The sequence below is a fragment of the Gasterosteus aculeatus genome, chromosome 6 (assembly GCF_964276395.1).
Source record: "Gasterosteus aculeatus chromosome 6, fGasAcu3.hap1.1, whole genome shotgun sequence".
Taxonomy (NCBI): Eukaryota; Metazoa; Chordata; class Actinopteri; order Perciformes; family Gasterosteidae; genus Gasterosteus; species Gasterosteus aculeatus.
Window position 1 is genome coordinate 11,902,388 of NC_135693.1, and position 15,544 is coordinate 11,917,931.

The following is a 15,544-nucleotide window of genomic DNA, read 5'->3' on the forward strand; positions in this document are numbered from 1 at the left end:
GCCTATCCTTTAAATTCATTATTTCCACTCGCCTTTTTCCTTTTTTTCCCCTCGTTGACTTCATCCTAACGCGGAAGTCGGTGACGCACCGCTACACACAGCTGCTCAGCGGGGGCCACGAGATCAGCAGCGCGGCGTCATTCGGGCCCGAACGCAGCGGTGAGTGAGTGAGTGTCCGCTCGCTTCTGTTCGCTGCAAAACGTGGAGGAACGTTTGGCTCGACGCGGCTCGTCCTCCGTCTCCGCTTTACTAAACCCGACTGGAGGCGGACTGAGGTGCGTCTGGACTCCGCCGGCATGTGCATGTGTGAGAATGAGCCCCTTTCTGTTGGTCGTTGCGCCGCTGCAGGAGCCCCCGGGGACCGGGTGCTGTTGTTTGTTTGTTTAGGGGTGAGGGGGGGTGGATTTACGGTATGGCAACTGTCTGATTTAATGCCAGCGAATGGCGCGCTCTGCAGCGGACTCCCACACGCGCACCCGAGGACAATAAGAAGCCGTGTGCGTCTCGTGGATGCGCCGGCCCGGGGACCGTCCACCCAGCGCGCGCCGGAGCCCCCACGCAGCGTTGCCTTTGTTTAGTTCCCCCCCCCCCCCCCCCCCCGCAGCCTTTTGTTACGCTCGGTTCGCGGTGGATTAAGAGAAGTGATCAGGCGTTTCCCGGTATCGGATTTTTATTTTGTTGTTGTTGTTGTTGCACGTCCTCGTTGTCTGGGATGCTATAGACTTGCATTTGCATGCATTTACATCGGAGGTCACAGAGCGCCTTCTGAATTTAACACGGATCGATCGGGATGTTGATCGTGTGATCTCTTCATTTCGACCCACAGCGCAGATCCTTCATGTCTGAGGTCCATTTTGTTATTATGAGCCATAATAAAGCTCGTGGCTGCACTGTGTCAACAGGCGACTGCACCTCTTCACATATGGACAACACAACCGTGTTTCATTTTCATTTCATCAGCTTAACGTCCACTACACAACAAGTCCACCCATGGACTTCACTGTAACACGTTGCTTTCCCTGAAATGGTAACAATTGTATCATCAGTAAATTGTTACCGTGGCTCTCACGTTACTCTTGTCTCCGCATTGGCTGGTGTGTGTGTGTGCGTGTGTGTGTGTGCGTGTGTGTGTGTGCGTGTGTGTGCGTGTGTGTGTGTGTGTGTGTGTGTGTAATGCAGTTGCAGCTTGTTAAAATTCCCTTAAAGCGGAGCCCTCCTGTGTGCTCTCCAGCTTTCTGTTCTTTGCAACCATTGCAACCATTTTGTGATTTCCTACGGTTGTATTTTATTTCCTTCTGCCCAAGGGCGAACCTTTCACTCATCTCCGTTCCAAGGTAAACAGGCGAGGCGTCAGACGGCTCTCTTTCACAATGCAGACTTCAGTGTGTTGTTCAGCTTGTGTCGGGTTTAGAGGGAGAAGACCAGCTGTGTGCGTCTGTCACATCACTGCAGCCTCTGGTTGTGTATTTGACAGCATGCTGAAATACTGAGGTCTTGTTGCGATAAGAAGCCTCATTGTCCCGCTGGTATCTGGGGAGTCTGCACGCACAAACTTGAAAACCCAATGCGTCTTCTCTCTGTCGGGCCCCATCCTGCCTCCTCACATGGCACCGCGGTATAAAATATGGCTTCTTTTATGGCCCAAATTTCCCTTTTATAACTATGCGACACAGTTGAGTGTTTGAACAATACGGCCGGTGGCCTTTTTTGTAGGGAAGCACTTGCAGATTCAATTTCGGTTTCATACGAGGAGCAGAACAAAAAAAAATGATATCTTGACTTTGAGCAAAATGCATTGGGAACTATCTTAATGTACATTAGCAGAAATAATAAAAATCCCAAAACAGAAGTAAACCTTTTTATTCATTAGCTGATTTTAGTCTATACTCTCCTGTTGAGTACACAGATAATGTACATTACATTACATTACAGGTCATTTAGCAGACGCTTTTATCCAAAGCGACTTACATTACACTTTAAACCCATGGCTTTTTCACATTTTGCCCGGGGAGCAAATAGGGGTTAGGTGTCTTGCTCAGGGACACTTCAACATGGAACATGGGGCAGCCTGGACTCGAACCAACAACCTTGTGCTTCCCAGCACACCTTCTCTAACCCCTGCGCCACGACGATGTAAGAAATGTTTTTGAATATCGCGCACACACCTTTACTTCATAAAAGTGCTTTAAGTATCGTATCAAGGGATTTTTAAAGTGCAATAGAGGTGAATGCACTTGCACCCAAACTTATTTGCAGCGTAAAATCCTTTTCATGTGACTGCGTCCTCGGCTTCAGACACCGCAGGTATCAACTTTTGCAGGTATCAGCGAGTGTTCTGCCGTTATGTCTCCCCAAGCACGTCCCTCAGGCTCTGAAGTTGTCCTGTCGGGGCCGAGTGCGAGAATGAGAATGTAAAGTCCTGATTATGATGCCAAATGGGAGGAAGAGGGCGACCTGAGGGGGGGGTGTTTAAAATGGCGCGTGAAGACGGCCGCAGTCCTAACGGACTGTGCCATTGTGCTTTCAAAGGAAGTCCTGCTTTCTGTCTTCAGAGATACGTTCTGAGGAACGCCATTGACTAGGGGGGGGGGTGCAATCAGTATCTTGACTGCTCCGAACACAGCTTTCTGCCAATTAACCGCCGCCATTGTTTGACACAATTGGAGACGGGTGCCTCCCGCAGTACTTTACTATATGGAACTGAGGATGTGCTTGACAGCCCCTATTGTTCCCCGCTACAGAGGTTTCAATCAAATTTAATTTAACAACATTCAAAAACCCTTCGACTTGCAGTAGAGTTTGTGGAAAAGGTTTTTAGCTCCGGTGCACCCAATCTCACTCTTAATTCCTCTAATCGTTTTTTACGTTCATGTTGGACCAATGCTTCAGCGGTTTGCAGTAACGGAGTCACTGTAGCAGGGTCGGGTGTTCTGGTCGGCAAAGTGTTTCCTTTAACTTCAGCCTTCGCTCCAAGAACATGAAAGGAGAGAATGAAAATAACTGTTTGTTGATTCTACTACTTTTGCGCTGGAAAGTTGATTTACTGAACACAATTGTATCTTCTGAGTGACCGTTTCCAGAGTCAATTTAAGTATTTTTGGGGCACCATGAGATGGACACGGAAATTTGCGATTTCACCGTTTTGCTGCTCTATATCGTTTTCGTCAAAGACCGGCGCTCTACCTGGGGGGGCTTGTTGGTCCAGAGGAGGAGGAGGAGCAGCGGTTAGGAGCAGACCTCCCCACCCCCCCAATCAGAGCACCATCTGCAGGCCAAAGTCTACGGCAAAGCCGGGTCTGGGCTGATGGAGGTTCTGGTTTAGTCCCGTAGAACAGACTGCCTGACGACAGGCCTTAATACCCACCGTCGTTATGTAGACCTGCAGCAGCCACGCCGCTGCTCTTGTTTTCATATGCAAGTCAAATGGAGGCATCAGTATTGAATGAACACTTATTTATAACCCGTTTTAAAACATAAAAAATATGGTTAATCTAAAAGAACCTAATCTAAATGTTTTTATAGTAGAGGAAGGGATATTGACCCTTCGTTAACTGAACCCCTTCTGATCAGCACCGTGACCCAATCAATAGCACTCTATTATTATTTCAACCTGCTTCAAAATGGCACCTTGCAGCCGCTGTTTTCTGTCTTGCACCGTGGTGTTTAATGTAAGTAAGTGTAAAGCAATATTCATTGCGTTTTGCGAAGGGACATGAGATGGATCCGGCCGACAAAAGTCTGTCCTCATACGTGTCCTGTTCCCTTTTACAGAAGTGCGCGCGTGCTTTACTGCACAATGTGGATTCTCGCTGACTCCTCTTGACTGGGAGGAAGTCGGCACCGTGTGAGTCGTTGCCTTCCAGGAACCTTCCAGTAAGACTTTCAGTTTAGCCAGTTTTACTTTTTGAATTGACCCTCAGCCGGACTAATGAAAAGCACCATTAACAACAGTGCCGCCATATGGCTCCCTGCATTTGTATCACGAGGTTTCCGGTACCTGGTAGACTCCGAGGCAGCTGTCCCGCGCGGCTTTCGTTATCTGATGCTGGACTATAATCGTATGAACGTGTCCCTTGCAGGTCTCGTGGTATCGGCCTCTGGCTGGGCTGTAATCCAATAACTTAATAAAGGTATGATAGTGTCGTTTCTCCTCTCAATCCTGCTGCTGCGCCCCTCGGTGTCTGGTCTTCATCTGTGGGGAATATGGTACGATATTGATCCAATATAATGACTTCCTCTGGATGATGTCATGCACCGGTGTGCGCTAAACCTTACTGGGAAAATGCTAATGGCCGTATGTGAAACACATTGTTTATCAGACGGCAGGACCGGGGTTTTATTGATATAATTATTACAGATCTTAACAAGCCTCCTCGAGGCCGACTCTGAAACGCGTGTGTGCGTGTGTGCGCGTGCGCGCGTGTGTGTGTGTGTGTGTGTGTGCTGCACTGGTGCAGTGAAATGATAATGTGGGTATGAAGAGGGCGTAGTGCTCGACAGCTGCTATACATCAGCCCAGCAGAAGCGCTGAATCAGCCGAATGGACGGCGGGATGGCACCGCTGCGGGTAGTGCGACGTGGTTGATGATGTCATTAGAGCTTTCAGAGTCTCCCAAAGGTTTCTGTCTGCTCGTGGCAGCGACGCAAGACGAGGGTGTGGAGAAGGAGCCGCAATGGAACAATACTGTGTTGTCGTATCTGTATTAATAACTCAAATATTCTGCATAGTTTCATTTTGCCTCTAAGCGCACAACGTCTACGGCAGTGTTTGGTTTGTATCAACTGGAGGGGCATCTTTTTGCTTTTTTTTTTTTTGCTGTTTTTCTTTCCTTCGGAACATTATCAATCCACAATTTAGTTGTGTAATTCACCGGAGTGCTCGTAAACAGAACATTATAATCAACGGATCTTTGGAAGTCCCAGCAGAAGAGTCCCTGCTGTCACTCATTATGTATATGAAATTGGTTTTTCTTTTTCTTTTGTTTTTTTCTTTTCTAATTTGATTTGCTATTTGCATTTGTGCGTATTCACGACTTAAATCTCATTCAATTGTACATTCATATCAGGATCCATCCGCTGCTGCTGCAGCAAAAATCATTCCCGCTCTGATCTCTTCTGTGTCACATTTAGTAGTAATTTTAAATGATGAATTAATCCCGTCATTGCGTGTGCAAATTAGCTTTAGAGACACGATGGCTTGTAGGACTTTGATTCAGCTGAACTAATGCGAGTGGCTGTGCACACTTGTTGAAGCTGGCGTGACCACGTGGACGACCTACGCCAACATTCCAACCGTCCAGGTGTTCAGCCGTAATGACGGGTCCAACGGGTCAGCTGACCTTTCTTTGTAACCACTAGCATAATGTGTGCTGCCCCGGGACGGATTGGCTGCTCTATCCGGTTATGAGGCCGGCGTGACGCGACCTGCTGCTGTATGCGACTTTATTTAGGAGTTGAAACAGGTTTTGATGGATACGTCCCCCCCTCAGGTTTTAGCCTCTTTAGTTTGAAGATGATCTGGAGCAGCTGTCTGAACAACACTCATTGTATTTATGTGTGAGTGCACCGGTAATGTGTATTCTGTGCACATTGGAGGATTTTGTTTCGATCGGATGTACGGCATCGAGGTTTGGATGTTTTGGTGCCACGTTGGTCTGATTATCCCGACTACAAAGAGACGAGGGTGCATGTGGAGGATGTAAAACCAGCCTGGAATTGATTAATGTGATGTGACACTGGATATGGTTGTTTTGAGGATGAAGATCTAGATCCAGGCATGTCTTGATGTATCAAAGGGTGAGTGATGAATTACACTCTCCCCGTTTGAGCAACGTCTCAACACCCCAAACAGTGATGTATGACCTCTGAAAACTCGGAAAATTGCATATTTTCCCATGTAAGCACAAGGTTCTGGTTTTATTTGCAAAGGATTGAAGGAAGTGAATGGCATTTGTAATCTGGAAAAACACAATCGAATTCACGCCTATTCAGGAGAATCCACAAACCCTTTTTTATTAGATGGAGAAAAATAGAGTTGACAATTTCCTCAACCAGGTTTGAGGCGGTTCCTGCTATTACACTGTCAGCTATGCTTTTAATTAAGAAATGGTCCAAATAAAAAGACTCTGAGAAAATATGTATTCTTCCTTTTATGTTGCAGGTTTGAATCTCTGATCAATAACCAGTGTGTTTGAGAACAACAATGTTTTATGCGATTTCATTTCAAGTGGACAGACCCTTTTAGGACAGAATTGATCCGTCTGCACAAGCAACAGAAACGCATGTACAATTGCAGGAAGCATGTGCTAAAATGATCATAAGACCATCAAACATTTTCATTACACCAGAAAGGTGTACTTGTTCGGGAAGATATTGCAGATCTTTGGCAGAATTCTTTTTGGCTAAAATTTGTTTATAGGTAAAGCTTAACCATTGCGTTGTTCAGCATCAGTGAGAAGATTAACGCACATCAACAAATGTGCTTTAATTCACTCATTGTGGCATAAAGCCAATATTAAAAAACAAACTGTTCGTTTACTGGCATTGAGAAACTTTTTGATAATAAATTCTTTGATTTAGCAGAAATCCATTAGAGTCACAGCTCCCCTGCTGTTGCATATGTTTAGTTTTGGCAGTGTCTCTTTAAAGTAAACCGCAGGCGTCCTCAAATCTTTCCTCCATAAACTACCACGCCAACTTGACCTGAAGCACTGAGCTGATTCGACAGAGTGGGATCAGTCAGGTTTAGACCCCGGCGCTGCTGATAATGTGTCATTGGTTGCAATGATTTATTTAAACGTTGACTTGAATCACTCGCCATCGTACCTCCGTTTGAATATCCGCTTTGGCTAAACTCACCAAATGCAAATTTGAATCTGCACCTGTGTGTTCCAGTTGCCATCTGATCTGTGTGCGTTTTATAGTAGTGTCCTCCAACCACGTGCTAGTTGACCCCTTGGTTAAGTCCCGCCCTAAAAGGCAGACTAGCCAATCCCAGCCAAGCATCAGCCAGTTGTGCCCAGGGGGCGGGACCACCAGACTGCTCTGCTTCATACACTCGCACAATAGTTTCTTTTATGATTTGAAGTTATGTTTAACATAGTTTCCTAGTCCTACTTGGACGGAGAGGTTTTAGGGAGATGTGCGTTTGTATATGAAAACACGTGGAGTAGACTTAAGCATATCATTAACAGGTGTTAGCATTCCTGTGCTACGTAAGCTACTGCTGACTGTAAGCTGCTTCTGGAATGAATGATCGGAATGGGGAACAAAGACCCACCGAGCTTTACAAAAAAATCCTGTTTTTATTTATATGATTTATTTTATGGCTTTCTGTCTCATCGTGATGTTTGCTTTTACACTGATAGGCTTCAGTGTCTACTTTTGTATCTTTCCAACCTGTTTTCGCTGCTAAATCTGGTTGTATTCTTTAAACGCTTATTGTGAAATGTGATTAAAAGCCGTGAGGCCCCCTGGGAGCTGATATGTGGATGCAGTAGCAGCAGGGAGCAAGGCGTAGTGAAGGGTACTTTGGGATTTAAATTGGTTAAGTCTATTGAAAATCAGGCCCATATGGGGTTGATATTTAGAGTTCCCTTTTCTACTTTCAACGGTGTGAAAGAAGCTGCGCACTCAGTGTGTAGATGTGTCATTTGTGGATTGTGTATCTACAATGAAAGTCCGTAACGATTTCAGTTCCTGTCTCCACATTCTGTATTTTTGACACGATTGCACTTTCTTCCCTTTTAGCTTTAGCTCTCCAGATATTTCATTCTGCTCTTGCAGTGAAGTCACGACTCGTCCTGCTTGCATTCTGTTTGCACCCTTTTCCTTGTCTTCCCATCGATCACACACAAAGACTTGGACATCGTCGTGTCAAGAATCGAATCAAGTTGTTTTAAAACCAGCCTCGCGTCTTTTTACTTGGTATTCAAAGTTCCGTCTTGTGAGGTTAAATGGGGACGTAATGAGATTTTCTGGTGAACAAAAAAAGCATTTTTCGTGAGGCAGAAATAACCGCACGTCGCCTCTTTGAGTGGCAGCTGGTCTGCCTTGTTTACGCACACAGTTTCCGCTCAGGGACATTGTTGCTGTCTGAACACCTTATTTATCTGTAATGGAAAGCCGCATCTTTAATCTATTTAATTCCCAAATTTCTAAAAGCTATGATTGACCAAAATTGATTTTGACATCGGTGGTCACCTTCTGGTGGGATGAGAAGGCACGAACAACTGCTGTTTTCTGTTCAAAACGATGAACAATAACCATGTTTTCATTCATCCTGTGTAAGTTACTTTGCAGAGAATTACCGCTAATTACCTAGAGGCTGCAGCCGATGTAATCTGCTGCTGGCTGTTTGTCGTTTTGCTTGTGGGACGGTTATTATTGGATGGAAGTTTCTGGAAGGTCTGCTGGCTGGATGTTTGATTTGTTTAGACAAGTGAAGCATTGGTGTTTTTACCAACTCGCCCCAGAAAACCAATTCAGAATGTAGAACCTGCCAACTGAAGTCATGGGCCAGTTTGTGTTTTTAATCAACACTGTAATGGAATTTCACAATGCATTTACTTCAAGATAGAAGTCCAAAGTAAATTACATTTCACAAGGCTCTTGGATACATCTATTAAAGGAATATTTGAACATTTTGGTGAATAGCGCTTACTTGCCTTTTCATGCAGTTGGATAAGAAGATGCAGCTTTGCTCTGTTCATAGGGAACTCCATCAACCCACCAGCATCTCAAGATTATTGTGCTTCAAACATATTTTTATACAACCTCTGTCCTGTCGTTCTGATACGGGAAGAGCTAAAATTTAAGCTGCTTTGTAAAGCGTGTTGGATTTTTTTTGTGTCTGTAATTCGGTGACAAGTCTCTCGTAACAACACTTATTTGGGGACTCAAGCAAGCGTTCGTTAAAAGAATTGTGACTAAATTCTGTTATTGACTTAACTTGGAATGACCCACTTCTGTAAATCCGAGTCAGTTTGCGTTCTGGCAGCGTTACTGAAAATGAAACGTTTGCTGTAAATTGTCTGTTCCTTTTTTTTTTTTTTTTTTTTAGATTTACGGGACGGGGTGTTTCTCTGTGTGTCCCCTGTGCGCAGTGCACAACACTTTTATCTTTGTCATCCTTTGGGTCTCTTTGTCAGTGGAAGTTTTTATGTTAAATTTTGGTTAAAAAAAAAGGTGTGTGTGAGAGAGGGATACTAAAGCCCATCTTCTCTCCACGGGCACCAGTCCAACCTACAGCTGCTTGTAGCATTTCTTTTATTTTTATTTTTTGAAGTCCTTCTCGTAAAAGGTTTCATACAAAGTGACATATCCATCAAGGGAACAGCGATCTGGCCGAGAAGGTTAACTGACCAGCGCTTTGCTGAACCTGCCAAATGAACACTGAATACATTTCTGTGGAAGTGAAATTTACGAGAATTCATTTTTATGAGGGACGAGAATTGTCTTTATGAGGAACCATATGTTAAATCAAATGTTTTTTACAGTTTACAAATGATTCTCTCAAACTAATGTCGGCATAAAAGGCAAAACTCTTAACCTGTGTTTTTCCTTTGACGCTCATTTGGAATCTGGTTGACTTTTGCACAATTAAATAAATATACAAGCATAATTGGGCTAAACAATGTAGCACTTCTCTAGTATACAGACCAGGTCAAATTGATTAGATGAATGAATCCCAACCAAAAATGTAGGTGCACTCAATCTATCTGAACTGATCCGCGGGTTTTTCCTAACCGCCCTCGCGGATGACACTCTTTTTAAAAATGTATACTATAGCTGCAGTGCAGCAACGTTAGGATTTATTGATAAATCCTAAAATCAGCAAAGTTTTCCTGCCTGGTTGCGCATCACAAGCGGAGAACGGGCTCTCAGCCGTATCGCAGGTCTGATCTGACAGCAGGGACCCGCAGGGTTCTCCTGCTCACTGAATAACGGCAGATGTCAGCTGGGTGGAACGCGGAGGAGACGGGCCTGTGATGTGTGCAGGAACAGAGAGGAGGAGGAGCGCGTGATGGGCAGTAGCTAATGTAGCGGGCAGTTATCGTTATTCATAACCTGTCCGAGGTGCATCCGTTCATCCAGCGCTGTCGTCGCCTTAACGCCTCACGCTGACCCGCGGAGCTGCTGCCATGGCAACAGGTTATTGTCAAATTGGAACCACGGGAGATCTATGACTGGTTGGAGTGCTGGTGGATTTACAGCTATTCATACTATTGCAGTGAAGTCTTTGGCCGATAGCCTGCCTGGAAGACTCGTTCACACACGCACACACACACTCACACAGCTGGTGATCTCACATCCAAGGGACATTCTGACGGCATGAGTGTCTTTTAGTTTTATTAATGCTAAACATGTATATCCTATTCTCGGTAGGTCTATTAAGGAATTACGGAGAGCGAATGCATCTGTAACCATCCGAAAACATCTCTCTTCCCATTAGCGCGTCCCCCTCAATTCAACCCGGAGAAAAAAACAACTTTAAGACACCGTGGCAATTAATAGTGGAGTGTTTTTTTTTACTGCGGTTGTTATTCTTTCGATGCACTCGTAACTCCTCTGCTGCAGCAGCGGCCTGTTGTGGCCATAGTGATGGATATTGTTTCATCGGATAGCTGCAAACATTTCTTTAGTAAAAACCCAGAAACGGTAGTGCACAAACACACAACATGTTAATGGTGACTTTGGGTGACTTTATCCCCTGACCCACGCTCATTTACTGTAACGCATCGCACAATGTGTCTGTGTGTGCTGTGCACCCATCAAAGTGGGCAGTATTCTGCAGCCATGGCTCACCAGGTGAGGTCACGTAATGGTCGACGACACTATATTACTAAGTGCCGTGCGGCCACCTCGATGGCTTTGTATTCAAATCCAAAATCCCCCTCGCAGTGATCAAGACCGATGGCTTTGCGTGCAGACACAAGACCGTCGACGGGATGGAAAAAGCCACCCCGGGTTCTTGTGTTGCCGGACACAAGGCTGCGGGCTGCGGGCAGCCTTGTGTCCGTTACCCACGCTCCCCCTCCGCCGCCGTCAACGCTGCTTTGTGATCACTGCCATTTCTTTGACCTCCCCCATCTGTCTGCTTGCTTTTCGGTTTCTTAATCCTGTCTTTTTCATACCGCGGAGCTTGAGGATCTACTTGGCAAACGGGCCCGCGTGCAAAAACACACACGGGCGCGTGGTGGGAAGGAGCGACGGCTTAATTGCCGTCAGTGGCTGTGCAGATGGCCGCATTAACTGCCGTTGAAACAACCCTTATGTAAAAGCTCTTGTGTAACTCCACAGGACAGCCGCGTACTGCTGCCGCTTTCACGGCTCGCCGCATGACTGAGCCGCAGGGGCCGTTCTCTCTTTTGGTGAAAATCCCGTAAATTCAGTAAATTTGTTCGCAATCCCACGTGGTGTGATTTGTTGCACACGTGGGCAAATCACCTCTGTGACGCTGGGACGCACGCTGGGCTTTTGGGATTGTGAGACCAACTTCTCATCTCGTGTGGAAAATCCCTGGAGAGGACTGTGGCTTTAAAGGTTTGAGATTAGTCCAAAATTCCTTACAAAGCACTCTGAGTCAGCGTGCAGAGAGTGGCTCGCTTGCTTTTGTCGGGTAAAGAGTTTTGAAAGCAATTGAAAAATATCCTGAATGAACATAAATCTTTAGTGATAGAAATATATAGAATAGATCTACATCGGTAATAAAGTCTCTCCTAATTTCTTTGCACACAAATTCAGCACAACATTAAGGAACAAAACTAATACATCCTATTAAATTATTAAATTAAAACCGCAACTTTCATTGTTCTGACTGTTCATTACTGTGGGCTTCCTCCAGATGCATTGATGTTTGTATGTTATTTGAAAAGGATTGTAGTTGCCTCGCAGCTAATCTCCCTGTGTCCTCTGTGTGTCCCTTGCAGGGCAGAGCGGGCAAGGTGTCGCAATTCAGACCATCATGCCCTTTGCTCTGGCAGCTGGACAGGAAGTGTGTGTGTGAGCGTCCCTGGTTGGCTCTGCTGGGATGAACATGCCACTGCACCAGATCTCTGTCATCCCCCGTGATGTCACCTCATCGCGGGTGTCCGGCAGCGGGAAAGCTAAGGACAAGGACAAGCAGGTATGTGAAGAGTTGAAAAGCTGGGGACACCCCCCCCCCCCCCACAGAGGGATGGGGTCCCGATGGAAAATGTGACAAAGGATCATCCATCATTTGTAGATAACAACATTTCAGTTTCAAAATCCCAGGATAGGCCTGAATATATTGTTCAAACCAGACACATAAATACTTAATACTAGATATTGAACTTTTCCAAAATCAACCGTGTGAGGCGCCTAGAAACAACTGTTTAGCGGCTTGCAATCTTTCGGGATGATATAAAAATTGCCACTTTGCAACCTCACATTGCAACTTTTAGTGACTTTAGTGATTATTCTGTTAGGGTTTAATATTACCAGATGCCCCATAAACTATTGCATATCTGTTAATTTGTTTTTGTCATTTGTTTTTGAAATTATTGGTTCGGCAGCGTTAGATTTGTAACTATTTGACTATTCACTAAACTATTCTTTGTTAAAATAATCTACTAAAAGAATAGGTTAAATATCAACTAGATGTAGAGAACAGGAAATGAGTAATGTGGTCATTCACCAGAGATCACCGGGAAGTTGATTCTCTATTGCCAGAGTGTCGATCTAAACAACCTAAGCAACATAAATTCTCACAAATTATTTCTGTGCTGCATGTGGGTTGAGCAGAGGTTGTCGTTTAATGAGACTGGTCTGCTTATCCATTTGTGGATTGTGGTCGTGGACTAAATACTCAATTTCTTACCTTTCATGCTTTTTTTTTGTAAATCGTCTACTACAAAACAAATCGGTGAAATAGTTTAAAAAAAACAGGATTGCCAGATTTCTTGCTTAAATCTGACCTTTTCTCAGAATCCTCACTTACTTACTCTCAGGGATAAATAATCAGGATATTTGTTTGTTTCTGAGGCGGGTATCACTTTGGACTTGTCAATAATAACAAAGAAAGTCTGGTGAACGCTCAATCTGTTCATGGTCTCACCTGCGCCTCATAAACCTGCACCGTCCCCGTACTTCACCGGCATCAAACACGACAGGGAAGTGCTCTCAGGGGGCAGTCACCACGTTTTTTTTTTTTCGTTTTTTTTCCTGCTCTGGAACAAAGCGAGGTGCGAAGACAATCTGTCCGTAGGCTCCCTTTCTGCTCGGCCTCATGGGCTCACCATAGATCCACTCCACTAAGTGCAGCAGCACAGGTGTTCCTAAGAAGCCTCTTCATGCAGCATGTGGTGCCGTGTCCTCTGGTGTGCTTTTCTATATATAAGCTGGTGAAACCTGCGCTGTATTTTTACTTCACATATACACCATGAATCAACAATTAAATCCCAGCCTGATCTATGTCGGCTACCAGGCCCAAAACCCTGGCTTGTCATTTCAGAAGTGAAAGTGCACATGGTTTCACTCAGTCTGTTTCGCTTCTTGCAAATTCCTGAGTCAAATCAAGGCATGAGTTTGTGTAGCCAGAAATATATTTTTGTAAAATGCACGGCTAACGGGATTAAGGGGTTTAAAACTTGGAGAGCAGTCGTTGCAAGGTCACCTGTGGAATAATATCGAAACCGAAAGCTGCATCATGTGCGGAGGACGTTTGGTTTCTCTGCCGCCACGTGAAGATCCAACCCTTCATCTCTCTGCTCAGCGACCCTCTGTCGGTCTCCTGCCCCCCCTCCCCCCTCCGAGGAATAAGTGGATAAACAGCAGCGACTTCAGTCATCCCCGTGGAATCATCATCAGCAGCAGCAGCAGCGTAGAGAAAGGAGAAACTGAGTGTAGGAAAAGAGGAGAGTGTTTACTGAATGCTGATGAGTTGAGAGCCCTGGAGGTGTGTGCGCGCGTGTGCGTGTGTGTGTGCGCCGCGCCCCCCAGAGTTTAGTCACAGAGCTCGAGCTCCAGCCGTCTGCCTGCTTTTAATGTGTCTGTCTTTGCTGATTCAACCAAGCGCTTCTACCATGGCGACATAACTGGTTCACTTGGAACAGTGTTCCTGCACTTTAGGTGCAGATGAAGCTTTTTCCCGAGAAGGCAGATCGCAGGGCAGCTTGTTTACACCCAGCGCCACTGAATTGAGAAAAAAAGCTTTTTGATTAAATGTGTTTTTAGAATATTGAAAAATATGTTTCTGGGCCCTGAGGCGGAGAAACCTTTTTCAAACATTTGGTGCATCTGAACTGTCCAACACATTCTCTTCCAGACCGCAGTGCCCCGAGGCTTTTAAATCAAAACGCCACAATAATTACCCAGAAAGCCTTGGGGCTGGCTAGACTAGGCATGAAATCAGGAATCATCAGGGAAAGAATTATCAACACGCGTGACTTGAGTACATTAGGACTAAACTTAATGTGGTCACCTCTAGTTGGAAGCAGACAATGTGATCTGTGATTTGTTTTACTCAATACAAATGATTCTGTCGTGGTGCATTCACTAATGACTAGTTAATCTAGTATAATATTCCAGTGCACAGATTTTCTCACACGTACATTCAAACAGACAAGCTGTACTTTCATCCTGGTGTAGATGTTCTGAGGCAAAACTGTCCCCGTCCCAAAGAGCTAAACAAACTCTGTAAAGATCCCTTTGCAGCTGGTATTCAGTTGATTAATACGGCTGAAAAGATTTTTTTTTTCCCAGTCGACGTTTGGTGTTCTAGTAGTAGACAGTGGGGGCTTCATTAGCTTTTAAGGGAAAGTGCCGATCAGTTCCCAAAGCCCAAACGTATGTCAACTCAAACCAGGAGATGTTCAATTCACTATCTAGAAAAGTAGCAGTTTTTGAGATTTATCATTAAAAACGGAGGCTCAGCAAGCAGCTTTCAGATGTTTTCTTCGGGTTAAACACATTTACCAACGCTAATCTCGCGCTTTACTGTGTGCTCTGTTGTACAACGTAATCTGACAGATGTAGGCCTATAGAGATTAAGCTGTTAACCCGCAGACATTTGTTTAGCCTGTCGCACAGCGCAGCAATGCTGCCAGAATGAATCTAAAGAAATCAACTACATTCTTACCCACAGTTAAACAAGGTCCATTACTCAATAATGTTGTAGCAGTGATTGTGGGATAAACAAAAAGAAACTCGATGAAGTTCATTCAGGTGGGAGAAATGCCGAGCGGCCTCTTGGAGCGGCTGCTGCCTCGGTCTTTGAGTGCTCAATGGAAGGGGTCTCTGCGGGGAGACTCTTTAAATTGAGACGGTGACATGCTGGTTTGGCTTCTGTAACTCAAATGGGCCCCGAACGTTCAGCCACTTGCAGCCGGATCAATGGCGGGCGGTCGGTCGCTCTGCGCTCTCCCACAGCGGCCGTATTCATGCTCCTGATGAGACGCCGCAGGCGTTCCCCCTCACAGCAGCCTGTTTGCTGTTGCTTTGTTGTCTGACACACAATATCTGCTTGATGAATGCTAGTTTTATGCCACCAGCTGTGTAATGAATCCGACAGGACTCGTAGCTC

At 45.2% G+C, this 15,544-nt stretch overlaps 1 protein-coding gene across 14 annotated transcripts in view; it reads left to right on the forward strand.

Annotated features, from left to right (window-relative positions):
• The window catches only part of marchf8 (membrane-associated ring finger (C3HC4) 8), a 47,318-nt gene continuing 31,774 nt past the window's right edge, over positions 1–15,544 (forward strand). For 2 of the 14 annotated variants that reach the window (XM_078104422.1, XM_040179174.2), the window contains exons 1-2: positions 51–159; positions 11,931–12,127. In XM_078104422.1, the coding sequence (XP_077960548.1) occupies positions 12,032–12,127 (96 nt within the window). In that variant the 5' untranslated portion in view covers positions 51–159; positions 11,931–12,031. Of the gene's footprint in view, positions 307–10,329; positions 11,545–11,930; positions 12,128–15,544 lie in introns of those variants that run through there. The other 12 variants (XM_040179180.2, XM_078104424.1, XM_078104421.1 and 9 more) reach the window with 10 other exon arrangements.